The sequence below is a fragment of the Epithele typhae genome, assembly GCF_022376455.1.
Source record: "Epithele typhae strain CBS 203.58 chromosome Unknown BXZ73scaffold_8, whole genome shotgun sequence".
Taxonomy (NCBI): Eukaryota; Fungi; Basidiomycota; class Agaricomycetes; order Polyporales; family Epitheliaceae; genus Epithele; species Epithele typhae.
The window spans coordinates 429431-456254 of NW_025954199.1; the positions used below are offsets into that span (position 1 = coordinate 429431).

Consider the following 26824-nt stretch of genomic DNA (forward strand, 5'->3'; position numbering starts at 1 on the left):
CCCACCGCCGGCGTCGAAGTCGCGCCCAGCGTACCCCAGCGCCGCCGCCGCCGCCGCCGCCTCCCGGGCATCCGGTGCTGGGCGGACGACAAATGCGAGTACGAGCGGGAAGAAGAGGAGCGAGACACTGGTGGTACCCGCTTCCAAGAGTGGCGGGTCGAAGGCGGCTCCGATGTTTTTGAGCGACGAGCAGACGCATATATTGAAGTTAGTGGAGAGAGGGATGAGCGTGTTCTACACTGGAAGTGCAGGTGAGTGTTTGTGGCACCTTTCTTGGCCAGTGGTATCGTATCTTGCGTCTCTTCTGGGATGCATGCTCATTTGTACGCCAGGTGCCGGGAAGTCAGTGCTGCTTCGTGAAATTATCAAAACCCTCAGAGCCAAGCATAAACCGGCCAATGACGCCGTTGCGATCACTGCCTCCACCGGTGAGTGTGCTTTCAGCCGTTGACGTCCAGCACTCACAACAAGCGCGGGCAGGTATTGCTGCATGCAATGTGGGAGGAGTCACCATCCATTCGTTCGCCGGAATTGGCATTGGTGTGGAGCCTAGAGAACAACTCGTGACCAAGGTCAAGAAGAACAGGAAAGCTACGACCCGGTGGATCAGGACAAAGGTTCTCATCATAGATGAAGGTACGTAGACCTCCGTACCGTCGGTTCTCCTCTGCAGCAAACAGTTCGTTATAGTTTCCATGGTCGATGGCGAGCTATTCGACAAGCTGGCTTTCATCGGTTCTCAGATCAGGAAAAGCGCCCTTCCCTTCGGTGGTATCCAAGTGAGCGTGTTCTCGCAGTCTGAGATGCAAGGCTCTGACGTGGACGATCTGTCAGGTTATTGTCACCGGCGACTTCTTCCAGCTACCGCCAGTTGTGAAAGGCGGCGGAACCGTTAAGTTTGCGTTCGAGGCCGAAATGTGGCGAGAGTCGATCAAGCAGACTTTCAATCTAACGAAAGTGTTCCGTCAACGGGATCCCGAGTTCGTCGACATGCTCAACGAGATGCGCTTCGGGAAGCTGTCCCAGAGCTCCATCGCCAAGTTCAAGAGACTACAACGGGAGATCGTGTACGAAGATGGCCTTGGCGCCACCGAATTGTGAGTCACATCATCTGCCCGCAACCCAGCTATCTCTCAAAGTGATTGTTTCAACGTGGCACAGATTCCCCAGACGAGAAGACGTCGAACGGTCAAATCAAGTACGGATGTCGGGCATCGACGGCGCGGAACACATCTTCACAGCGTACGACGGCGGACTCATTTCAGATGTCCAACAACGCGAGAAGATGCTCGCCAACTTCATGGCCCCACAACGTCTCGTGCTGAAGGAGGGCGCGCAGGTCATGCTCATCAAGAACCTCGACGAGACCCTCGTTAACGGCACGTTAGGCAAGGTTATCCGTTTCTACGACCCCACCGCCCCTATGGAAGCCGAGGAAGCCAAGGCGGCCGGAAAGCCTGCACCATCCAAAGCGGTATCGAACACGGGCACCCGCCAGCTTTTTCCCGTCGTGGAATTTCTGCAGCCTGGGGTCAGCGCAGGATCATGCCCGTCACGGCGGATACCTGGAAAGTCGAGCTTCCGAGCGGTGAGGTTCAGGTCAGCCGGACGCAGGTATGTCTCTTCTTATGAGCTTGCGACCTTGATGGCGGCTAACTGATAACGACCGACAGCTCCCTCTGATTTTGTCGTGGGCCATGTCGATCCACAAGTCGCAAGGGCAGACGCTTGAGCGCGTGAAAGTCGACCTTGCGAGGGTGTTCGAGAAAGGGCAGGCATATGTCGCACTCTCTCGCGCAACGTCCTTGGAAGGACTGCAAGTGTTGAACTTCGACGACAGAAAGGTACGACGGCCTCATTTCTCACGGGAATCTTCTCTGATGATCTGCACAGGTTCAAGCGCATCCGAAAGTAGTAGAATGGAGCAAGACACTACAGACCATCAACATGTGAGAGCTATTGCGGATACACGGCCGTGGTTTATATTACTGTTTATTATTCAGTGATGCTTCGCTGTACAAGTAGACTGCTTTCGTTCAAGTAGGTTCCATACGCGTATAATAGACAAGTGATGACGTATAGACGAGTGATGATATGCATTACGATATGAGTACAGATTGTGCTATGGATACAGGATATAGCCCGAAAGCATTGGGAAAGCATAAGCAGGCCAGAGAGAGAGAGAGAGAGCCGAAAGGTCGTATCGACCATTAGTAGTGGGGTGACCAACCTGAACAAGTCGAAGTCAGCCTTGTTAATGCGGTGACGAGGAGGGTACTTACCCGTGTACATCAGCCCAAGATTCCCTGGATCACTTGCCTCGGTGATGAGCTCGTTCACCGTATACTCAACACTGAGTGTCTTGTCCAGCTTCCGCGAGACACTGCTGAGAGCACGGTCCGCGGCCTCGTGCGCACTGTCCCCTCAATGTCCAGGCCGATGGCGAACCGGAAAGCTTCTCCCGCATACTGTGCCGTCTCATCGATGACATGTTGTTGCGCACGCTTAATCTTGAACTCGCTCGCGCCCTGCGACGGTGTGAGCGTCGCGTACTTCGACACTTGAATGACCAGCGTACCAGGAATGTAGAGGGTCGTACTTGAACACCTCCAAGACAGTGAGAATGGTCTCGGATCCGTCACGCAGCACGCGTAACGTCTCCTCTGCGCATCGCTGGAAGACGCCTTGGGTTCCAGATATGCCCAGCCCATCGATCATGTCAGCAGTCAGTCGGAAAGGAACGCGTTCGGGCTGCGGCAGCAGCTTGCCCTGTCGAAGTAGTCAACGATCCGCCTCTCAAAAAACGTCTCGGTGTGGCGCACCTGCTCGAAAGCGATACCCAGGTCGATGTGGACGACCTCTCCTGTCTTGTTGTCCATCAAGATGTTGGATGTGTGTCGGTCGCCCAGTCCGAGTATGTGGCCAACGATCGACGTCGTCGCAACGCTCCGTGAGTAGTGGAGACGCATCGCGAACCACGACATGGCGTCTTGTGCTTTCGGTGAAGTATCGTCGCATAACGGGGGGAAGACATCGCGGAGCTTGTTGAACGCTTTGACGACTTTATCGGGGTTTGATGACCAACACTTGCCAGAGACATCAACGAAGGCTGTGTTTGCTGCATTGAACCTGGCGTTGTCGCCCTCAGAGCGGTACCTAGGCAACTGCGTGAGTGCACAGGTTTGAAAAACATCCAGTGTATGTACCTGGTATGGGCGGGTCTGAGCCAGCCTCCCAACGGCGTGGTGTTGTCGACAAATTCAAGTACCCCCGCTTGAGCGCGAGGGGATGACCTTGTATCCGCGGATACTGAGCTTGCGTTTTTGAGTCTCGCGATCATGGCGCAAAACGATGTTGACTAGGTCGAAGACTTGCTCCATGACCGCATCTTGTCGCATGTCATCATCCCCTTCCCCTTTGAACTAAAAGGATGAGAATAATGATTACGAGTAGATCGACGAGGACCATACCAACTGCTTGTAGACTCTTCCATCGCTACCGTGACAGTGAATGATCTTCGGTAGATTTACACCACCTGCTGTCGTGCATGAGTGTCGTAATGAGAGATCCAGACACAATGTTGATACTGGGTCGTAGGGTCGATGGCTGTGGTGCGGTGATGACGGGAACGCGACGTTCTAAGTCCCCGATCTTCAACCTGTCTTCAAGTCGACGGGGCGAGAGTTCCCCTGCGACTTCACGATGGCTTTGATGGGCCACTTCGCAAACTCCAACGACGCACTGCAAACGTTCTCGACGTCTACGACACGAGCGCCGGTCCGCTCGTTCGTTCGAAGCATATTGAAGATCTCAGCGACGGCTGCCGTCGTTCCACTTGTGAGCTTGGCGACACGTGCCTTCCTGACTGTCTTCGAGAGCTTTGAGATGCTGACGGCTGGTCCCCCTTGAGACAAAAGAGTGGGAAGAGGCTGTGGAAAGTATGCTCGCAACCCATCCGCATGATGATACGCTGCAGTTGCACCTGACTTCGTGGGGGTTTACCACTCCCGATTTGGAAAGGCGGGCGGTGAGTTGATGGGCTAGGAAGACAAACTTGCGAGAGGGAACCGGGTTGATGGAATTGCATATCGAACGTTCAAGGTCTTCGTTCTTGGTGTCAAAGTTGGCCAGCCACAGGGAGCAGAGGCGAATGTGAGAGTCATCGTCGAAGCGGTCCGACGCAGAGAGACACTTTGCGTACATGTCCACGGCACAGGTCAAGAAGGCCCTCTGTTGGTCAATATGCTCGCCGTAGCGCTCTTTGTCCTGTTGCAAGATCTTCTCTGCTTTTGCGTGCTCTTGTCTCCTCCGGTGAGCCTCGGAACTGTTGGAAGGAGTCTGTGAGAGCAGGAGGTTTCGCTGCTTGGTCTCCTCTGTCTTGCGATCGACGTAGAACTTGAGACGCAAGGCGTCTGGAGACTTTGACAGTATGTGGTACTGGCGTTCTGCGAAGATCGCGTATTGGTGGAAGACGGTAGCTTGGTCGTCGGGGGATGAAGAGGATGTTGCTTTGTCGCTGCTTGAGAGCAAGGTTGTAGCAGGATTGAAGTATTCCTCCAATATGCCGCTTGGCTTCTTCATGGAAGCTTCGCCGGACCAAGTGCCCTAAACTAGCGTTAGTGATGCGGTTGAACATACATCTAGTGCTTACCAAACGAGACAGCAGCAGTGCATGTTGCGTCTTGGCAACGACATCTTGAGATTGAGAGAGGAGTGATATATCTACAGCGGATAGCAGCGTGTTCAGGGACTTGATGGCCAACTTGGGTTCCTTCATAAGCCAGAGAACGTCAGAAAACTCTTGGGATGTCTGGGATGTAGGACCTTGCTCCAGCGTTTGCGCTTTCAAAATAGAGTTGAGGGCGAATTGAGCTTGACCCATGCTGCGAGAACGTTCCGAGAGACACAGAAGACTGCTCTTCTCTAGGTCGATCAAGGATGCACAAAACGGCGAGACGAGGTCTCCAATCTGGTTGCGCTGCTCCTTCTGTCGGGCCGAACGGATAAGAGAAATGCGAGTCGCCATGATGGCCTCCATGTTGCCGAACCTAGACGATGATTAAATCGTATCCCAAGGACAACCAGGATGGTCTACGTACTCGAAATCCGGCCCGATCGTGACGAGATCCTTCCACTCCGTGGCACCGAGCTGCTTGGCTTGGAGATCCTGTTGGAGAGCGTTGCCTCGCCACAGCCTGATTTGTCGCAAACACAGCAGAACCTGGATGACTTCACGGATCTCTACGAAGTTCTCAATACCGAGATTCCGTAGGCGAGTCATCTCCTGAGTGAAGGCCCGGCGCAAGATTGAATCGACGGCTTGGGGATTCCGTTCGCGATACACTGCACGGAGAGCGAGATACAGCGTACTCCCAGACTGATTGTCTCCGAGGTTATCGGGGAGGTCCCACGTCTCGGCGCGCCAACCCAAGTTGTACGCTACCGCGTTCGACTCCGACGTCGCTTGCGAATCCGCCGAGAACGTTTGCATCGTGGTGAGGGCGAGATGATTGAACCCAAAGTTGGATAGCGATTGCACGATCCCATCGGTGGCCGAGGAAGCACAAGAACCGGATTCGATCATTGCTCCATGGAATCGGAACGCTTTGTCCCACTGGTTTTCGTGGTGCAGGCGTTGCACGAAGAAGTTGCGGAGATTATCCGTTTGAATGCCGTAGAAACCATCGGGCTCGTCGATGTGGCTGTAGATGTCGAACATGATCTGTTCCTTTGCGGAGCCGTCTGATACATCGGAACCAGAAGAATCGGAGGCAAGCTCCAGAAAAAGGAGGGCAGTGGTGTAAGCGTTGCATCGTATGGCACAACGACTGAGAAGAGTGAAGTCGATTGAAAACCATTTGTCGGCAGCGAGAGGGTCGTGAGGGTGGTGAAAGGGTAGAAATTTCGGAGATGTAGAACCACGGCAATGATTGCACGATAGCAAGGAACAGCTGCTTCTTCATAAGAGAGGATCGAGGTGAAGTATGTGGATAAGACGACGCGCATGGAGTCAGACTTATCGTAAGGTGATGAATCGCACTCCAGCTGGAGCAGTGCGTGAACTAGGACGGGAAGGAGGTCTTCGGCAAAGGAGTGGTCCGCAGCAAGCATAGGGGCAAGCGGTGAGAAGAAGGTGTCGCGCGCGCCGAGGAAATTAGAGAGTAGTGTTGTGAGTTGGGCGATCCATGCATCGAAATCCTTCGCGAGATGAACCATCGCATCGCTGAGCAGGTTGTCCTGTACATTCGGTGGGACACCGGGAGCGAAAGGCTTGGAGAAAGAATGCAGGTAGAGCAGCTCTGAGCGAGTGTCGTCAGAACTGGTGTTACTTATGAAGGTTTCAGACGATGGTACTGAGAGGAGCGTGCGCAATGTCGATAGGCCACGTGGACTTGAGAGGTTGAGGAAGTGTCGAGCACGTCACGAAGAGCCACGAGAATCGCGGCTCGGGATGCATGGACGGCAACGTGACGAGGGTAGTCCCTCATGAGTTTGTTCGTTGGAACAGGGGCTGTCTCGGCTGCTCGTCGTGGATGGCACGGACGCTTCCGGGTTCGAAACGATCCTCCCAATGCTGTCGACGCGACCGGAGTTGAGCATGAGAAGGGAAGTGAAGGCGTCGATGTCGCTGTCAACAAGGCTGTTCTCCGGCGGGATGCATGCCTTGAGCTTCCAGAAGTCCGATGTAGAAAACTGCTCGTCTGCATCTTGTCCACTTGCTAGGTCGCAAATCCGGCGTACCAATCGGAATTTGCTCGAGGAAACACCATGGTCAGTGAGAACTGATGTCAAGTCGGAGAGTGTAGCCTCTTGGAAGCAGATTGGAAGGTGGCAGGGAGCTCCCGTGGCCATGCGGCGAACGCTTGAACAGCAAACTTCCGTAAACGGGATGACCTAGAGAATGTTGGGCGTGCTTCTCAAGCAACGACATGAGGTCGGAGCCTAAAAGCGCAAGATGGTGGTCGTCGGTAGTCTGCAAGAAGTCGAAGGCAATGTTGCTGGATCGGACTAAAACGTCGGCCAATCGGTAGTCGGCTTTGATCTGATACTTGTGGTACAAGTAGAAGCACCAGTCAAGCAGGACTGAGCTCCTCGAGCCAAGTCGAAGTGCTCCAGCATCGTGGTGGCGCGACGGGTCAGTGTGCGAAGGAGAATTTCGTTCTTGAACTGATCGTGATGGAAGGCGATCCAAAGAGAGACTGCGTTGAGAAGCCGATATTGCTCGTTGACGAGAGGACAGTGGTCGATCTCGGAGAAAAGCTGCTGTAGGACGTGGTAGTGACGGCAGGGGCGTTCACTTCTTCCACACGGCGGCCAAGCCATTGCAGGGCACGAAGGACAAACGGTCGAATAGAAAGGCATGCTTGGCTGATGGACTGCGTACGTGTCGAGGGACCGATAACGAGTATTTTCTCAAAAGTGCCGAGTACTTTCTCATCTTCCCCTCGCATAGACATCGCGATGTCACCAGTGGCAGAGATGTCCTGGTCTCCGAGGGACTTCAGAATGCTAACCACGATATCGTCTGCGTGCCGCCGAAGCCGTTCCTGATACAACTCCGGGGCCTGAGTGAGGCCGGTCCTCTTGAGGAGCTTCGCATCGAGTTTGGATTCCGCATTTTCGTCTGCATTATGGGTGAAGAACCTAGGGGTTTCGTACGCCACAATGTTGGGGAAACACTCTTCCAATCCTGCCTGCTCCGTCTTTTGTACCGCTTGGCAATGCCGGACGAAGAGTTGCTTGCCAAACTCCATCGTGTCAGCATCGCTGGACGCCAGCAGGTTTGTCGGTGAGAAAGAACGGAACGTGGCTTCGGCGCATTCCCTACGATCTCTGTAGCCGAAGAGCTCCGGGGGGAACTTCAACAAGTCCATTTGAGCCTGGCGGATCGAATACGCGAATTGTGCGGCATAGCATCTGCACAGATCAGAGAGCGACTTGAGACCGAGACGCTCAACGACACCGGCGAGTATGGCTCGAAGATGGGGGAGGTAAGCCTGGGAGACATAGGCCACCTCGAGGAGATGCCAGTATGCGCCACGTCTAACAGATGCCTCGGAGATGACGATGTTCCCCAGGCAAAGGAGGCGGGTTAGGATGTTCTCGTAACTAAGGGTGCTCATCAGCACATCGATCGAACACTTAACAGAGGTCACTCACTCGTGCGGATTAGTGGACAGATTGTTGTGAATATCGGGGTACACATCCCTCATCAGGTCTCGTCCAGCCAACCGACCGACTGTGAACAGATGGGGGCAGACAGTTGCAATACGGAAACGAAGCCTGATGTCTGGGTCGCTCCCGAATTCAGGTAGTACCGTCGCTGGGAGGTCGGCTGCATCGGGTTGAGTGCCATCGAGAGGAAGCTGCCAGAACACCTGCTTGGGATCTTCAACGAGGTACTTGTCGAGGAAGCGAATGATGGCGTCTTGAACACGCCACGATCTCTGAGCTTGCTGTCGAAGACGGCCTACGGTTTGGATGCAGTAGTGGTGAGCGATGTCTCCGAGGCTTGTAGAGGTCACAGATGGATGGAGCCAAACATTCGAGGTGGAGTCCAAAAGTCCAACGACGATCAGGAGGGTGTCTTCGCTGTGCTGGTAGGTATACGGAAGGCATATGTCGTCCAGCTTTACGAAAAGCTTCTCTAGCGTTTCCTTGCCGACGCTGAGCGTCTTCTGCCCTAGCTGTTTGCAGATCGGAGGGGCGAGGAGGAGGAACGCGTCCGCCTTGCATTCCAGCAGGATGTCAGTGAGATCCTTGCTTCTAGTGGGCTCTCCGGATGGGGACTGTAGTACAGGGATCACAGAGAGCGCGGTGACGCAAATTTCCAGGATGTAACGATTGTGAACTATGCTTGCGGCATCTGCAGAGGAAGAAGTGACACTTGGCGCGGCTCGCGTGGTTTCGAAGTCATCCACCGAGGGTTCCTCCTCGCCAGCGACAATCCGAAGCACCTGATGAAGTCCCTTGAGAAGCTGCGTGAAAGCATCCTGGACCTGAGTAGCACGTCGTCAGTACAACGATCATCGGTGAGAGATGGGAACACATACATCGGAAGTGCGGAACACAAATCTCTGTAATTCTCGCCGAAGACCTATTTCGGGAGAAATAGACTGAGACTGAGCTTGGAGTCGTCTCAAAGTCTGCGTTCTGATTCCCGTGTGTTGTCCCGGTTGAACGAGGGCATCCCAGCCGACTTGGCTCCCGAGGTCATCGTTAGCGCATATTAAAGGATCGAGGGCTTGTAGGATGAGTCTTCGCTCTTCCGCTTTCCAACGGTGGTCGAGCAGGAATGAGAAGGCCTTAGTGAGCAGCTTGCAGGCAGCTTGAAGCACACGGCGATTGAATTGTGTACCGTTCATGCCTAGGGATGCTTCGAAACAGACAGCGATGACCGCTAGATCCATCGACGACCGGATCCATTCTGCCGTTGGGAAGCTGCGTGTATCCCGGGCGTCGAACGCTGCTAGTGCTCGTTCCAGAGATTTGATCAAAAAGGATTCCAGTCTTCGTTCGCGACCTCTAGGAGGAACAAGATCTTTACTGTCGCCGAAGGAATGCGCGGGTCGTGTATGGGTGCCGTCAGCGTTCGCATGGGTTGTGCTCGCGCGATATGAGGGAGCCTGGACGGACGGTTGATGGGGAGGAAGACGTGCATGTAACTGGAAATCCTGTATGACGCGGGTGCGAGAGTCTTCGACGATGGATTCGACAATGGCGCCATGGGGCAGAATTAGGCCGCATTGCAGCCGCACCCTCTTGGATGATCCAGTGATGCTGTCCAAAAGGGCGTGGATGTGAGCGGCGGTGTGCAGAGGCATCGAAGTTCGTCGATCATTGCTGGTTCGCCAGGACTCCATGAGCCAAGACAGGACTTTCTCCTCCATTTGCATGCGGTAAAGGCGTACGTCTTGATTCGCCATTCGCAGGCAAAGGACCATGAGATCGCAGACCGAGTCGTAAGGAAACGCGGGGCCTTGGATATCGAGGTCCTTCGCAAAGGACTCCAGCTCCACCAAGACGCGCTGAGGCGATAGAAGACGTTTGGAGTGCTGGAGGAGGATGTGCGCTGTGTGACACGCGGCGCGCGAGACGGCTGGCACGTTGGCGCGCCTCATAGAGTGCGTCCATATTTGGTCCCAGATGGTCTTGTCTGCAGACTGATCCGGTGAAGCGACGGACTCGGCATGGGCAATGGCAGCGAAGCACATGAACGTCCAGGACTGGACGACGGGTACTTCAAACGAAATCAAGGAGATAAGGGCCTCGACGACATCTCGGCGGACGTCACTGCGTAGTACCCCCCAGTGGCGATCGATGAAGAACAGGAGAACTTGAAGATGGTACGTCCGTACATGCTGGGCCGTGGACAAATTGATGGACGTCAAGAGGGAAGAGACAGGATTCTCGAGTTTCACTCGTTTTGATCCGCTTGTGGCATTGAGTACGTCGAGTCGGCATGTATGTAAAGCTAGAGAGGAAGAGTTCTGAGTCGCCGATGCACGTTTTTGTAGCAAAGCGAGCACCTACCCTTTCGGCACAATCTGCTTGCATCTCCAAAATTGCCCAGGAGAGAGCTTGCTCGCTGTCGAAATGCCATCCATGTTGAAAGGTCCGAGCCGTGAAAGCAGGAAGATGCCGCTCTGGATCGAGGTGGACGGGGAGCCGAAGTTGTAACGAGTCGAGGGAAACACCAGAAACGCCTCCTCGCCCGTGCACTGTCTTTTCGAGAGCAGCCCAGAGCGAAGCTACCGCCGGAATGGGATCCCCTCTGGGTTCATTGCCAAGTGGATCCGCAATGAGCAAAGGATAGAGTCTTCGAAGGATGATTACCAGGTGCTCCTTCAGCGCCTGGTTTTTCGTTGACCACATACTGACCAATGGCTGCCAGCTCGCTTGTACGAATGTAGTGACCACTTGACGGCAGTTGACCACAAGATGCGAAAGAGCAGCGGAAAGGGCGATGAGATAGTCGTGATGTAGGGATGTGTCTCCGGGGTACATAGATAGAAAATGGGAGAAATAGCTCAACAAGACGCGAGGATAGCGATGAGGATCCTGCTCCTCTGGGTTATTCTCATCGGGGTGGAAGAGGATCGGCGCGTTGGGAGAGCAAAGCAAGGTAGAGAGAAGAGACATGGACTCGATTTGTTCGAGAGTGACAGGTTGAGAGGTTCTGGATACCGTAGAAGATCCACGGCGATTGGGCGTGCTGGGGGAGGGTATGGCTCGGAGGGGACGTTTGAGCTTTGACGGCGACGCGGCCGCTTCTGAGGCTGTATCACCGTCCGGACCACCACGTACATCGTCGATCTCCATTTCTGAGTCCTGCTCTTCCTCGGCGGTTGCCTCCAAATCCTCCGCTAGCTTCCGTCTGGGCAACCGGCCAAGGGCGATGTTGAACGTAACGGCGACCAGGTCATGCCACATCGGGTCCTTGAGAGCGTAGAGATGGGGCCGGTAGTGGAGGATCAAGCTGGTTGTCTTCAAGAAATCCAACGCTACCGGCAAGAGGAGTGTTCCGCGATACACCAGTCCGCGCGAGAGGTGGACCAGAAGAGACTTGAGGACGCGAGAGTTGAGGCGTTCAACATTGCGCTCCGTGATCCAGCGCAAGAGTGATGCCATGTCGCGAAGCTTCTTGAGCGCAGTGCCCCCTCGACCGTACTCTTGCGTCTGGAGAACGCCTGTTTTGGAGACACATGCCTGAAGCTCCTTGTTGTGACATTCGAAGAGGACCTGGTACAATGTCAACCAGTATTTGCCGTCGCCTTTCTCATCGAAGTTGGCGATCGTCGAGGCGCGTTCGAAGAACGCCTTCAAGGCTTCCCTCGCCTGATGCCTCTGAGTTGCTTTGTCACTCTTGAGGCCTTGGAGGATCTCATTCATCTGGATATCTGGTTTGGGAGCCATCTATCGAGACGAGTCTGACGTAGTAAACGTCTAGACGAACGTCTTCAAGGGCAGAAAGGGGGCGAACAACGATAGTGGGGGTGTGGTCAAATGGTAGAAACGAGGGGGAAGCCGCAGCTGCTGTCGCTGTTAGGCTGACAGTGAGAGGTCCAGCGGGAGTCCACGACCGTCCGCGCCTGGAATATGGCACGGTCATGTGACTCCAGAGGGTCCGCGCTGAGCCGCGTCCCCGAGCTCGAGCTTGGCTACTACACTATCATACCTACCCTTTGTGCATCAATAACTGCAACTCTATCTGCATCTCCAACGCGTTCGCCGCCTGTCTCCGACTATGCAAGCTACATTCGACGCTACAGGACTCAAACGTATAGCAGTCTTCTTTCACTCTGTCCCACCTTCCGCTCATGCTCACCAGACTTCACAAAGGCCCTCACATGTCTCTCCAAGATCGGCGACGAAGTCACCTTGAAGGCCACAGAAGATATATTCTCACTCTCCGCCTCTAACAACGCCCTGACGGCTTATGGATGCTTCAAATATGCACGTTCCTTCTTCAGCAGATATGTGGTCGAAATTCCGGCTGGGGACTGCGTATCTGGGCAGATCTCATCCAAGGTGCGCCTTCTTCCATTTTCGGACATTGTTTCCATGCCAAATAGCAAGCATATAGCCACTCCTTGCGCTCCTGAAACACAAGACGAACGATAAGGGCGGGGAAAAGTGCGAATTTGCGATTACGGACGGACCAACTTCAAGCATTCACCTTGACGACGACGACGACGAGCAGGATTCTTTGGAGAGTCGGCTAACGGTACGTTTACACTGCAGACACGGTGATTCACGCTGTTTCTTTTGGCATTCCGCTGGTTCGCTGATCATTCTGAGTGCGTAGGCGTGGTGAAGACTCACCGGCTACCACTCAATGCTGCCAATAACATGGAGCCTCCTGGTCCCGCCAACTCGGACCTCGAATCATACTTTACAGTGGGACCGAGGATGCTTAGGAGCCTTCTAGATAACTTCCCTTTCGCTCGGGGTGGCAAATCAGATCCTGAGCTGATCTGGAAGTTCACGGATGAGGAGGTTCAGCTATATAGCTCACAGTCGTCAGCGGATAAGACAGGTACATCATTTCATTTGGCGTGATGACTGGGCGGCTGATTCGTGCAAGGTCGTCCGCAACTTTCAACGGAGTTGACGATCGATGTCGAGGAATTTGAGCAGTATGAGCTTACGACCCCTTCAATGCAGCTTGGCTTTCATCTCCGTGAGTTCAACGTAAGATCCAACCCATTCCTCCCTCTATGACTGTACCGCTTATTTGCATTACCTCCAGGCCGTCATCGGGTTCGCGGAAGCGGCACAAGTATCACTTACAATCCGCTTCGTGGACGAAAACTCCCCTCTGTACATCACCATCGACAGCGACCTCTCCGATTGCTTATTTGCCATTGCTTTGGTCCGAAATATCTCCGCACGACACGGCTCACAGGCGAACCAGCAAGAGAATGCCAGCGACGGCGGGGCACGACGACGGAAACGCCCTCGGGAAGATGATAGCAATCCGCTCCGTCTGCAAAGGGGTATAGTTAACGATGTAGCGAGGCGAAATAAGCCAATGACCGTCGTAGTTCCCCGCGCTCCCGCACGAGATATGCGCCCTCCCCCTCCGCCCCCACAGAACCTCGAGCCTCAGCCATCCTGGGCCATCCTGACCGCCGCGCAACAGCGTCAAGCTGAGGACGAAGACATCCGCATGAACTTTGACAACGTCCTACCTGACGACCCCGCCGCTCCAGGCGCGTCGTCGGCTCCCCTTCGAACACCCCCTGTGGGCAAAAAAGCGACAGAGCCTTTGTTCCTCCCTGGCTCGCAGCTCTCACAACTTCCACTTGACCGACAGCAGGAGATCATCGACTCGGGGCTCGGCATAGAAAACATGACTGCGGAGGAATTCGAGGCGATGTTCGACCCAGACGCCGACGCCGATGTCGAAGCCGAGCCCAAGCCGCAGGCGCCAGGAGCGTTGCGTTTCGGCGACGACGACAACGACGACGACGTGCGGTGGCCCGATGATTCCCCACCGGCCCCCGACAGCCTTGAGCTGGTCGACGTTGACGACGTTGACGTGGAGATGGCCCCGACGCAGTCTGAGGGCGGATCGAGGGTGCGTGTCTTCGGCTGGCTTGTGCTCGCCCGGCTGACATCACGCGTCCCGGCTCGCAGGTGTTCCGTCCGCTATTTGCGGACTGATAGGACCGTGCACGTCCTCGGACGTCAACGAGCCGTAACTAGTATTAGTATCCGGAGATGCATGTTCGGGATGGGCTGGACGTGGCTGGCACATCTGGGGGCAGGCAGGATGTGACATGCCCGCGTGCCTGCGTCGTGGGGTCCTCGTTTTGTTTGCATGTACCACCTCTCACGTCGCAGATCGGTGGGATTCGCGTGCTGGTCAAATTCATGCCTTTTCCGGCAGTTGTCGAGCATGTGCTTGGCATGTACTGTACTTGCGACGTCGTGCATTAGGGTGACAGGTACCCTCGTTCGTATATGCACGCCGCGCGGTCGGAGTGCGAGGAGGCTTGGTGGTGCATGCAAAGGCGTATTGGCGCACACGAGCACCCTGGTTGCTCGACGTTTTCGAGGGCGGTCGGGGAATGGATGCCCTGGAAGGAAATTATGACAAAGTCTACTGTCCCTCACCTACTGCTCAACAGGTTTTGACCTCGAATGTCTGACTTCGACAACCGACATAGTACCCCAGAAAACGGACAATGTGTGAGGGGGTACCCTTGACTCCCCGTTGACCTGAGTCGGCTCGACGACTCGGCCACTCAGATGCAGTCTGTATGACAACCCGCTTATTACTACACGAAATTTTTTTCAAGGCGCCGCGTTCAAGGGCAATGTAGACGTGATCTGGCAGATTGAAACAATGATGTTTTGGGCACACAACGAGGGTACCTTGAGCGTGTCTCACAGAGGCGGACATTTTTGTGTGATCGGTTTGACGAGGGACAAGACTGACGATCGGCGCTGCGCACACGATGTAGTCTGGCTGTCGTGCAAGCGCACGCAGGGAGAGAGTGGTATTCTACGGGAATATCTACAACAAAGATGTGTATAGGGCCAGACCGGGCGGTTCCCCATAAGAAGTGCATAGCTAAAGTACAAGTCGCTTTGTGTGCTACAAAAAACATACACCCCAGGCGACGAGACCTGGAAGTGCCCACAAAGTGTCCGAATGTCACACTGTAAAGGATACATGTCGTTGGTCATCTACAACATTGAGACGCAGTCGTGATAGGTCGTTATTTCGTGAACATAGCCTGTAATGGAGTCAGCAACAGCCATGGAAGACACAGACACGGCGACATACCTGTGCGGCTCATTTATGAACTTGAAGTCGACTCGGCGGGCACGTACTCTGTGGAGAGGAAGACGTCACGGAGATCGACCGAGCTCTTCTTCCTGCGTACAGTGCGCAGTGTGTTTGAGCCGGTGCTCGCGTCATCGCTGAGGACGTCCGGATCTTGATGCTTCTCGTCCGTTGCGTCCTCCACACCATCGGACTTGGCCGACGGGAACGGGGTGCCCGAGGGGGCGTCCGTGGGGAGCGAGCTGAGGACGAACTCCACAGCGGCGCGGAACTGCTTCCCGCGCTTGCGCGAGAGGGTAGGGGTGGTCCCAGCGTTCGAGGACGCTGAGAAGGCGTTGATGTCCCAGGAGCGGCTCATGGTGGTGGTTGCAGTCGTGTGAGCGGGTCGTGAGAAGAGGGTGAGGTGTCTGGAGACGAGTAGGGACGAGGGTATGTGGGTGAGGAGGTGAGTGTATGAGACGGTAACGGACAAAGTGAACACGCACCTCGATTATATATGCGCGGAGTGGATGGCCGGAGTGGGGTGGGACGTCACAAACGACCACAGAGCGATCAGTGGAGCCGCAGGCGGCGAGGGCCGAGGCCCCCGATCCGCCGCGCTCGTGCACTGTCCCGCCCCGATACGGTTGCGGCCAAAGCAGGGAGCTCCCCGCCCCGGGCAGGTTCGCGCTGTCTGTACCCGTGAAACGTCCTCCCGCTCGTGTTTCTTTTGCGCCCCGGAGCATGCGAGCGCTGCCCACAACCTGTGACTGCGCCCGGAGCCTGAAAGATGTTGCCCAAGGTTCCGTCCGGAGGAGGTGCAAGCACTGGTCCGTCGCATGCTGTGCTGTCCGTTACTAGATTTGGGTCGCCTGCCAATTTGAATTTGGCGATACCTCTGGCCGGGCCGGACGCGGATGGGTATTAAGGTCATTGCAACTTGGTCGGCTTCACCGACGGCGCCTCCTGTCGCCTTGCTGACAGTGACACGCCCTCGTCACGTCGTGACCAGACTTCCAGAACATGTACATGTCTCATCGACATCTCAGTGGGCTTGTTGAAGTTGCGCTGAGCCTTTCCGCCGGAAGCCAGATGGCACCCTCACGACAAGTGCCTGCAGTTAGTCCCAAACTTCAAAGCTTCATCGTTGCCTCATTTTCTCGTTGGCATCCAGAGTAACGACTCACCGCAGACTGGAGACTCGAAGTGAATGTCTCCGCTACTAGATGATGCCATGTTATGTGAACCCCGCTGATGAGCTCGCATTGCCTCCGGCAGTGCTATACTCTAGCGCAACCTACTTCCTGATACTCTCCACTCAGGAAATGCACAACGGTCCGGCTCATCGTGTTTGCTGTCGGAGGAGGAGTTCTGCAGGCACTCGTCCCTTGCGTTGCGACTTCTTGTAAAGATGACTGTCTGCAAGGAGTTTGTCGCCCTCAATGCTCATCAAGAGTGTCGTGAAGGGCGACCTCGCTCTGCGCGTCGAGAAGGAACAGGACATCGTCCCTACTGCAGGTATTCTGTGGCGGAAGAAGGAGTGGCAATGAATGACACTGTTTTCTGTCCTGGGGCAGAAATGGACTCAAGCACTAGTACTCAACCCTACCGTGCCGCATCCCAAAGACATCAAGCTTCAAGATCATCGTTCTCCAACCATTTCCCAAATTGTACTTATGGCATGACCGGCCCGAGACGCCGGCCACAGGCTCCGACGACTCGACCGGCCTGCGAAGATCTTGGTCCGGCCTTGACAGACCCGCGACGTGTTTTGACCACTTGGTCCGGGGATCCTGAGATGAACGGACTACCTTGTGATATCTTCGTACCACACACGAACGTCAGCCGGCCCCCACAGCCAAAACAAAAGCGTACAACACGATGAGATTCCTCCGACCGCCGCATACAACTGACTAAGCCGACGCCGCGGCAAGAGGGGGGACCGTGAACTTTGAAGCCAGCTCGTCGAACAAGGATGCCTTTTGGTGATAATCCGTCACGAGCGGGTGGCCTGGGTGCTCCGCAGCCAGTTTGCTGTCACGGCCGCCCACTGGATCAGCTAACCCTTTCTCATACACGCGAGCATATAGGAAGACGAACGCACCTGAACAGCTCGTCCGCTTCTGCCGCTTTGGGCGCCGCAAGGCCGGCGGCGATAACCTGGGCTGCAAGGGTCTCCGCGTCGGGCGCGCCGCCCATCTGCGACTGTGCCTCTTCGAGGTCGCTCGTCGCGGCAGGAACTTCGCCACGGAGGAGCCGCGCGACGCCGCGCGCGGTGAGGAGGTGCGGGGAGGAGAGGGAGGGGTTCGCGAGCTGCTCGGTGTAGAAGGCGTGCGCGTCGGAGTAGGCGTCCTTGCCGCTCCCGAGGCCGATCGAGGCCTCGATGAGCTGCAGGAGGAGGTCGTCCTCGGCCCAGCGCTTGGCGCGATCGAACTCCTTGCGTGCGAGGTCGGGGCGGTGGATGGAGAGGTAGACCTGGACGGTGTATGCGACACTAGAGGTGGGGAAGGTGGTCAACGAAGAACGCTGGCGTGAGGATGGAAGCATGAACGGTGGAAGTGCGAGACGGATGATTTTGGTGTTGTGTATCGCGCTCTGGGGTAGAGAATGGAAGCAAAGACTCACGCTTCGAGGTTCTGTGTGTCGTTGCCCGCTCCGAGAGTCTCCAATGCCTCCTCGATCTCTCCCACCCGCACGAAGGCCGTCCCCGCGAGCACCCGCACGACGCCCTTCTCCCATGCGCTCGCATCGCATTCTCCCTCGATCTCCACGCTCAGGTCTCGGAACTCCTCCAGGATCGGCTCCCTCGCATCTTCGTCTGCGGTCACGAAGCGCGCCAGCGCCGCGACGCTCTTCAGGGCGACATTCTCGGTGTCTGCTGGGATCAATGCCTCCGCTGCCGCGGTATTTCCAAGAGCTATGTGTGCGCGAGCCTGGTAGACCAGTGTTGGATTGTACTCGGGTGAAAGAGCGTCGGGGAGGGTGAGGTCTACGAGAGACTTGTAGGCGCCTGGAAGCACGCAAGTGAGCTGTCAGAACGCCAGAAGAGAGAGGGAGTTTGTCGTACCGAGAGTGAATTGTTGCTTGACATGGTATAGTTCTGAAGAGTCCATGATGTAGATGGAGGGGAAAAACACGAAGTAGTGTTCAGGAACGAGAGTATGAGAGGCGCCCGTTCGATGAGCTCGCGGCGAGGACCTGCGAGGACTGGCAGCAGCAGGCGCCTATCTGCCGCCTTGGAAGTTGACCGCGAACAGTGACAAGGTGTGAGATCTGGTGCTTTCAAGGCGGGCATATGTCTAAGCTGATCCAAATACTGGCAGTCCTTTGTTACCGCTCATGGATAGAACGATGCCCGAGGTCCGTGATCCCAAGCTGTCAAATTGAAGAGCCTCTCGTTAAGTATGCTCTGCACGGGCGCGTGCAGTCGCTGAATCACGCCGGAGACGTGATGAGCGGTAAGAAGTCTCGGAAGTTGTGAGATGACATCCGAAACTTCCCAGAATCTGACGCATCGGCTGCAAGACTTGCACCACCTCTGAGTTATGTACGCACAAACACAACGCATGCCGTCACCACGTCGAACACCTGGTCATCTAAATGGAGGACATGGCCCGTGCACAAGCACAGGGAGCGCTCAAGAGCGTTGTGCACTTTTGACAGTTGCAGGGAAGTCGACAAGTTCTCGCGTCGTTTCCAGAAGCAGAGCTGCGCGTCCTCCGACAGGCCATCCTCGGAGGCTCGACTGTTTGTCGGCAGCGTGACCGCTAATTGCAGGCACTCGTCCGCCTAACTTCCAAATGAACGCCCCCTTTCCTCCCGCTGGCATGGAACCATCGCAATCTTCGAGCGAAAGCCACACTCTCCCGCCCACGTCCCACGACCTGCTGATCTGGCGTCACCTTCTTCGCTCCTTGAATGCCAATCACCCTGCCCACCCCGTTCCCCGTTCCCGACCAACGCCCCGGGTCCCCATATAAGCTCGACGGCATCTTCATCCAACTCAGTCGCTCTCTCTCCGCGATGTCCACCCTCACCTCCAAGCTCGCCAGGCGGTTCTCCACCCTGTCTGTCGACACCAATGACTCTGTCCCTCCTTCCCCTTCGACACAGCCCTTGAAGGGCTTCCAAGCTTTCAAGGACAAGGTGTGTGCATCTATTGCTTCTTGAGGGTCCATACCTGATGTCATCGCGTTGCCATAGATCAAGGAGCACATGCCCTTTGCATCGGACGTCTCCAACATCGTAGGTCAAGCAGTGGTCGACCTGTATGTGCCATTCACACTCGCCTTCGTTCCCAGGAGGGTATCGTGGATCTGCTCTCTCACCCGGATGGAATCGATGATCGGAAGATGCTGGTAAGGCCTTGAGACTTGGTGTATGTGGCTGTGTTCAGATTGTGATACTAACCTCAGTGATTGCAGCTTGAACATACCCTTGTGTTCCTCTCGAACAATGCGGGCCACCCTCTTGCGGATAAGCTCCAGAATGCAGTGATACAATTGCGTACGCACCTCCTGCGTATCAATAGATCATTTTACTTACATGGCTTCATGCCCACCAGTTTACAACGATCTACCCCACCCTCCGGACACTTTCGTCGGCAATCAATATGCCTTCCGTACCGCCGACGGATCTAACAATGACCCGTCGAACCCGGACCTAGGAAAAGCTGGGACGCCATACTCTCGCAGTGTAACTCAGACACACCCACTGCCCGTCAACGAACTACCTGACCCAGGCTTGGTCTTCGACACTCTGCTGAGACGCGAGAAGGTATATTTTAACGACTAATACGGCCTCAATTACTCATTGTATGTGCATCTAGTTCATCCCGCACCCGGCTGGGCTATCGAGCACCATGTTTGCGTTTGCGGCGCTGGTCATTCATACGTGAGTTCATTCCAGGAGGATCTGTGTGTGTCTTTATTGATAATTGCGTGTGCATAGGGTATTCCGCACCTCGCACAACGATGTCTCTATCAACGGCACATCCTCATACGTTGACCTCGCACCGCTGTACGGGAATAGCGAGGAGACGCTCAAGAAGATCCGTGTCTTTGACGGCCGTGGGCTCTTGGTCGCTGACACCTTCGCTGAGGATCGCTTGTTGCTCCTTCCCCCTCCGGTTTGCGTTCTCTTGGTGTTGTTCAACCGCAATCACAACGTGAGTCGCTTCTTCCACCGAGACGGGCTTCGCTGACCCCGCATCATCCAGTACATCGCCAACAAGCTCCTTGAACTGAACGAGCGCAGGACCTACAACTCCAACCTCGGCGAGCTCTCGCAGAAGGAGCTCTTCGATCAAGAGGAAAGCATCTTTCAGACTGCACGCCTGATAAATTGTGGTTGGTTCGGCGCGGCCGTCTTCTCCGACTACGTTGCTGCCATCTTGGGTCTTGTACGCCAAGGTAGCAGCTGGAGCTTAAACCCTTTCGAGGAGATGCGCAATCTTGATCACAGTCTTTTCGAACGTGGGCGTGGAAACTCTTGCAGCGTGGAGGTAACGTCGTTTCCCATCCTTGCTGGCGATACAGCTGTTCAATCTTTACAGTTCAACTGCTTGTATCGCTGGCATGCGACTACTTCGGAGCATGACGCGCTCTGGGTGGAAGAAATGGGCAAACACTTGTTCGGGGACAAGGCTGTGGAAGAGGCAAGTCTTTCAACAGATTTCAGTTGACATTTAACTCACGGTCGGACTTGAAAAGCTCACTATCCAAGATTTCAAAGACATGGCTCAACAAGTGGTTGCGCGGGAGCCTGACATCTCTCATTGGACATTCGGCGAGTACGTTGATTGTGCCATTATCACATTTGCCCCAGAACTGAGATGATACGTAGGCTCAAGCGAGATGAAGCGACCAACAAGTTCGACGATGCGCAACTAGCGAACCTTCTCAAGGACGCGTGAGTTCAAGCTTATTTCAGTCTTACAGACTCTCATCAATCTGCGATAATGTCATAGTACCTCTCGACCTGCTGGTGCATTCGGTGCCCGCCACACTCCACACGTCATGCGCTTGCACGAAATCATGGGCATCGAGTCTAACCGTCGATGGGGAGTGTGCTCTCTTAACGATTTCCGCAAGGTATGCGCTGTAGTTTATCCCCGTACCTAGTCCCGACTCACTGATGCTCGTCTTTTCAGTTCCTGGGCTTGAAAAGTAAGCTTCATTCTCGGAAATCCTAACGATATCGCTCACAATCCTGCAGCATACTCGAGTTTCCTCGAATGGAACACCAACCCTGACGTCGCACGGGCCGCCGAGAAGCTGTATGGTCACATCGACCGTCTAGAGCTGTACGTCGGTCTACAAGCAGAAGAGGCGAAACCAGTTATTCCAGGCGCAGGTCTTGTCCTTGTAAGCCTTTACAATGTTTGTCCATGAGGTCTCATGCGCGAACTGATGTGGTGAATTCGCAGCGTACACTGTCAGCCGTGCAATTCTGGCCGATGCTATCGCCCTCACGCGCGGCGATCGCTTCTTCACATCCGAATTCACACCCTACAACCTCACTGCATGGGGATTCGCGGATTGTCAACGCGACCCCGAAGGACCCGGAAACGGGAGCATGCTTGGCCGTCTGATCCTGCGCACGCTGCCAGCGGAGTACACCGACAACAGTACATATGCATGGTTCCCCCTCATGACCCCAGACAAGATGAAAGAGGTCTTGGGAAATCTCAACTGGACGCAGTACGACCTGAAGCGTCCCGTCACGACGCACGAGGTTCCAACTTTGTCGATGTATGCGGACGCCAAGACCATACTTGCGGACGAGGTGAACTTCGGTACCGGCTTCCCCGAACGTGTCAAGGACCTGGTGTCTGGCTCTGGGTAAGCTTGATAACTTCTCGTTGTTATATGGCCTGCCTGATTGGTTCTATCAGCTTCTTCATCGCCTCTAACGATCCCGTTCGAGCTGCTCGCGAGAGGCGAGGCTTGATTGACGTCCTGATCGGATCGCCTATGTTCGAGTCCACTGTCAAGCACTTCTTCTTGAACAAGACGCGGGAACTCATGCAACTCGAATCATGCCGTTCAATTGGCACTTCAACCCACACGGTTGACATCGTCAGAGATGTGCTGCGTGTCGTGCCCATCTACTGGGTTGCTGATATGGTAAGCTTCCAGGCATCTTATATGTTCGGAGCTTTGGCTTACCGTCAATACGTCGTCAGGCTGGAATCAAGCTCAAATCGAGTGCAGAAGCTAGCGGAGATTTTACTCCTTCCGAGTTGTTCGAAATCTTGTCTGATGCCTACTCGTGAGTCTTTTGTTCGGGTTGGTCGAAATGCAACTCAACGATCTGTATGTAGCTTCCTCTTCCTGGACATCGAAGCTGGCCAACTCCCCAAGCTTCGTCAACACGTCACAAAGAACATCAACAACCTCTTGGTGCTCATCCGTCGCCAGTTCGGTGGCTCACGCGTACGTCCATCGAAGGTGGGAGGCGCTCATAACTAACATCTCTTGACAGCTGTCTGTCGCCGGGATATTTGACACCGTATCACAGCTGTTCGTGAAGCAAGACAAAACCGAGAAGCACGCCTTCGCCGAAAGACTCCGCGGACTTGGTTACGACGTCGATGCACAATGCAACTTGGTACTTGCCCTTATGATTGGCGCGACGGCAGAGCTTTCTCAGGGTTAGTGAACGTGGGCGAACGTAGGACAGATGCTAATTGGGCTCCAAAATCCAGCTATGGTCAACGTGGTGAACTTCTATCTCGACGAGAGCAAGCCGACGGATGTGCAATCTCTGTGCACCAAATGGAAGCCCGGACAACTGCCGCTCGACTCGAGGGACGAGGCCTTCTTGCAAGGATACGTTCTGGAGGCCTGTCGTCTGGATCCCACCTTCCGCGGGGTTTACCGTGAGTATCGGCATCATGTATGATGTGCACCAGTTGACGCTTCGCTGTGGATTGTCAGGCAAAGCTGTGAACGACGTCAACTTGAGCCAAGGCCCCATCAAGAAGGGCGACCGCATCTTTGTCGACGTCTCGAAGGCCAACCTCAGTGTTCGTGTGATGCTTTGACATTCAATGTTTCTGTACCAAACATGCTGTATAGGGCCAAGCTTTCGTTGACCCAACGAATGTGATCCCCACCCGCAAGTTCGAAGAGTACATTGTGCTCGATGGAGCTGGACAGTGAGTGCATTCTTTATATCGTCCGTGTTACAGTGAAGTGACATGTTCTGGTCACAGGTGCACCGGTCTCGACTTTTCCTCGAAGGTCTGTTCATGTCGATGTTCCAATACTCTTGAAGGCTGATCTGCTTTCGTGATTGCACAGGTCGTCGCTCATGTCTTCAAGCCGTGTACAGCTTCAAGAATCTTCGACGGGCGCCGAGCATGTCCGGCACGCTCAAGCGGTACGTGTTTTCAGTTGGCGCTTGCATCATCCACTTATCTGGCGATCCGTAGGTACAAGGACGACTCTAGGACCAGCCGGTATGCATACCTCAACAAGGATCAGCACCTTACTCCCTGGGCCACGTCTATGCTTGTGCAGGTGAGGAAATATTGCATTAGAATGCAGCATGGCGCTCACTATTGTCTGTGTTCCAGTTCGATGCCTGAAAATTCGAGACCCATCTCCGAACGATGTGACATTGGCTGCCGCACTGCTTCCATCGCGTATGATTGTCCAACGTACCTCATGTTCAATGCTATATGTTGTCATCGCCTCCGCCCTTCACGGAATCGGCATCGTTCGTTGATCATTGAATTTGTCGAGGTCCAAGGCGATGTATAAGTGACATCAAGCGGGTATCGGGATTTACATATAGCTGCGGTCTGGAGATGGTGCCGGGCGAGTACGTGCGTGAAAGGGTGGGATCGCGTGCGCTTGTGCTGCCGGTGTCCAAGGGCCGCGTCAGTCGCCGGTATACCGATCGGACGTGAGAGTGGGTGCCTCCGCGTCGGGCGGCATTCCGATGCTCTCACCTGCCGCCAGTCCTCTAAGCCTCACCGGTCACCCTTCCTCGTTTCTCTCATATCTCCTTCCACATCGGCCACCCTCCTTGCCCTGCTTTCTCTCCTTCTCCTGCCTTGCAGACCTGCCTTCTAGACCCGACTTCGCGCGCGACCACCTATCACACAACCTCTCATCGCTGCCCATCCCGATGTCCGCGGAAGCCTCTTCCTCCTCATATCTCAACCCTGACGCTGCGCCCGACGCAACAGCCGCGTCCGCGTCCGCCTCGATGCCGTCCTTCGCCCAGCCCGCGGCCTCGCGCCCGTCCGCGCCGTCGACACCCCCACCCGAGGCAACGGAGACGGTGCACCTGCTCGTGCTCGTGCACGGCATGTGGGGCAACCCGAGCCACCTCGCGGAGACGCGGCGGGTGATGCTCGCGACGCGCGGCGCGGCCGCGGACGCGAGCAGGAGCGTGGGCCCCGGCGGGGAAAGGCTACATGTGCTGGTGGCGGAGACGAACCAGGAGGCGGCGACGTACGACGGGATCGACTGGGGCGGGGAGCGCGTCGCGGAGGAGGTGAGGGTCTTCTGTTGTGCACTAGTCGGTCGGGGTTGGGGCGCGGAGCACTCGTTCGACTCTGAGGGCGAGGGCGAATGCGTGACGGAGAGGCTGCTGGACGCGACGTCCGTGGGGAGCGTGGGGTTGCCTCCCTGAGGGAACGCGCGGTCGGGGCGTGTGCAGCGGCAGATGAAATGGACGCACGGCATGAGCTGACGCGTTGGTATCGGTTGTTTGCAGATCTACGCTGAGGTCAAATCGCTGCAGAAGGAGGGCAGGAAGGTGACCCGGTTCTCGGTGACCGGATACTCCCTTGGCGGGCTCGTCTCGCGCTATGTCATCGGGTACGTGCTCTGCTTCTCTCATTTTGAGCATCGGCGATAGCGCGAGTATGTGGGGCTCTCGCTGATAGGCTTGTGCTCCTGTAGGATCTTGCACCAGCGCGGGTTCTTTGACACCGTTACTCCGGTGAATTTCAACACATTGGCAACACCGCATATAGGCCTACCCAAGTACCCGACTTTCCTCTCGTCGCTCACGAACTACTTCGGGCCCAAACTGCTTTCGCGGACGGGAGAACAGTTCTACACCGTCGACAAGTGGTCGAAGAATGGTCGACCATTGCTGGAGGTTATGGCTGACCCATGTGAGTTCATATCCACGCTTCGTCGCGCGCCTTCATGCTAATTTCCGCGTCTCGAAGCCCGCATCTTCTACCAGGCACTCGCCTCGTTCCAGCATGTCCGGATATACGCCAACGCCGTCAATGACCTCACGGTTCCTTATGTCACCGCCGCCATTAAAGCCACAGATCCGTTCCTCAACCATGAATTTAATGGAGTCACAATGTGCGTCTTAAAACCCGAGATGTACGATGCTGAGGCCTAATGCTCTTGTCCACAGAGAATTAGATGAAACGTATCCCGCTATAATCAAGTCATACAACATACCCGAACAATTTCTGGCCAAGCCCCAGGTTACACCTCTGTCATCGGAGTGGTTCAAAAGCATGAAGCCCAGGCGTCCTATGCTGCCGCCTCCGCTCCAATTTGGCTTCCCTTTCAATCTGGTAAGGATCATTCACAGATGTCATTCTAACCTGTACTGAAGTCCTGCCGTAGGTGATCTATGCTATGACGCCTTTGCTGATTCCCCTGTTCATGTCCCTCGTCCTCACTCGTCTGAGTCTCGACTCGCACAAATCAAAGGCGCGCATCCAGCTGCTGAGAAGGAAGGCTCCGAATCGGGCACGGAGCGCCTCGCGCACATCGTAGGCAAGCTCGAACACGACATGGAGGGGGCAATGCTCGAGATCTTCGAGGGTGACTTCGCCGAGAACGGCACCGCATCGTCCGTGACTCCCGCCACTTCCGCCGCCTCAGCGTCCGCCGCGATGTCCCCGACCTTGGCAGCCTCGCCTCCTCGTCCACCACTGGGTCCGATGGCGCATCCAGGCAGGTGAAGGCGTCAACAGCAGGAGAAAGGCAAGGCAAGGCGAACGAGCCGGGCGCGCCTACACTCCGCGAGGCGCAGATGCGAATCATCAAGTGGCTCGACAGCCTGCCCGGCTCAAGAAGGAGCTCGCTTGGTTCCCGAACGTGATGAACGCGCACGCCGTCATCATCTCGCGCGACGTGAAGCGCTTTCCGGTCCACAAAGAGGGCGAGTCCGTGCTACAGCATTGGGCGGACCACTGGATCATCTAGCCGTCGCCCGGCGCGGCGGAGGCTTTGTGTGGGTGGATGGGACAGTTTAATGATTGCCCGTCGCGACGGCGATTCCCGTTTGTTCTGCTATATTCTGCTTTCTATTATAATGCTTGTTAGACTTACGGCTCAGTCTCATTGGACGTTTGCTCACCTGTTTGTAGGGACGGTTGTACCGTAATCACGCTGTAGTGTTGACTCAATCATTGACATGCGACGCCCTTATCGTTATTCCACGTATCCCATTGCGAAGAAGCTGACGCCTTTGTGGACGGCGTGCTTTGTGAGTCCTGTCGAGAAGGATCGGCCACTTTTATAGGTGCGTCGGCCATGCGGCCCCTCATCCTCC

The 26824-nt window shown here is 55.4% G+C and overlaps 5 protein-coding genes across 5 annotated transcripts; 3 read left to right on the forward strand and 2 right to left on the reverse strand.

The window, feature by feature from the left end:
• Positions 1-2210: 2210 nt before the first annotated feature.
• On the reverse strand, positions 2211-11916 carry BXZ73DRAFT_98663 (uncharacterized protein; the record flags this gene model as incomplete). The annotated part of the gene is made up of 17 exons (XM_048027756.1): positions 2211-2230; positions 2283-2416; positions 2470-2528; positions 2554-2769; positions 2823-3156; positions 4055-4605; positions 4652-5048; positions 5100-5776; positions 5830-6299; positions 6355-6445; positions 6541-6809; positions 6862-7008; positions 7071-7263; positions 7431-8109; positions 8161-8999; positions 9054-10226; positions 11308-11916. 17 exons carry the CDS (start codon positions 11914-11916, stop codon positions 2211-2213), a joined length of 6858 nt encoding a protein of 2285 aa, XP_047880682.1.
• A 331-nt stretch (positions 11917-12247) lies between these two features.
• BXZ73DRAFT_13129 (Rad9-domain-containing protein) lies at positions 12248-14086 on the forward strand (the record flags this gene model as incomplete). The annotated part of the gene is made up of 7 exons (XM_048017477.1): positions 12248-12281; positions 12332-12531; positions 12587-12749; positions 12809-13039; positions 13088-13194; positions 13253-13646; positions 13761-14086. Coding segments are annotated over 7 exons (1455 nt in total), but the record flags the coding sequence as incomplete, so codon positions are not given.
• A 3104-nt stretch (positions 14087-17190) lies between these two features.
• BXZ73DRAFT_42530 (coatomer epsilon subunit-domain-containing protein) lies at positions 17191-18390 on the reverse strand (the record flags this gene model as incomplete). Its single annotated transcript, XM_048018973.1, has 4 exons — positions 17191-17311; positions 17382-17771; positions 17903-18287; positions 18345-18390. 4 exons carry the CDS (start codon positions 18388-18390, stop codon positions 17191-17193), a joined length of 942 nt encoding a protein of 313 aa, XP_047880684.1.
• A 910-nt stretch (positions 18391-19300) lies between these two features.
• On the forward strand, positions 19301-23870 carry BXZ73DRAFT_98667 (heme peroxidase; the record flags this gene model as incomplete). The annotated part of the gene is made up of 26 exons (XM_048027757.1): positions 19301-19423; positions 19481-19522; positions 19579-19635; positions 19702-19783; positions 19842-20053; positions 20106-20170; positions 20228-20444; positions 20496-20780; positions 20832-20924; positions 20989-21068; positions 21122-21187; positions 21246-21369; positions 21429-21444; positions 21494-21631; positions 21705-22119; positions 22173-22404; positions 22464-22549; positions 22602-22713; positions 22763-22931; positions 22986-23159; positions 23218-23306; positions 23359-23438; positions 23496-23527; positions 23584-23662; positions 23715-23802; positions 23859-23870. 26 exons carry the CDS (start codon positions 19301-19303, stop codon positions 23868-23870), a joined length of 3168 nt encoding a protein of 1055 aa, XP_047880685.1.
• Positions 23871-24092: 222 nt separating this feature from the next.
• Positions 24093-26475, forward strand: BXZ73DRAFT_88542 (DUF676-domain-containing protein; the record flags this gene model as incomplete). Its single annotated transcript, XM_048024991.1, has 9 exons — positions 24093-24110; positions 24560-24787; positions 25010-25113; positions 25198-25415; positions 25473-25617; positions 25673-25838; positions 25891-25954; positions 25978-26123; positions 26329-26475. The coding sequence occupies 9 exons, from the start codon at positions 24093-24095 to the stop codon at positions 26473-26475; spliced, it is 1236 nt and encodes a 411-aa protein (XP_047880686.1).
• Between the last annotated feature and the right edge of the window lie 349 nt (positions 26476-26824).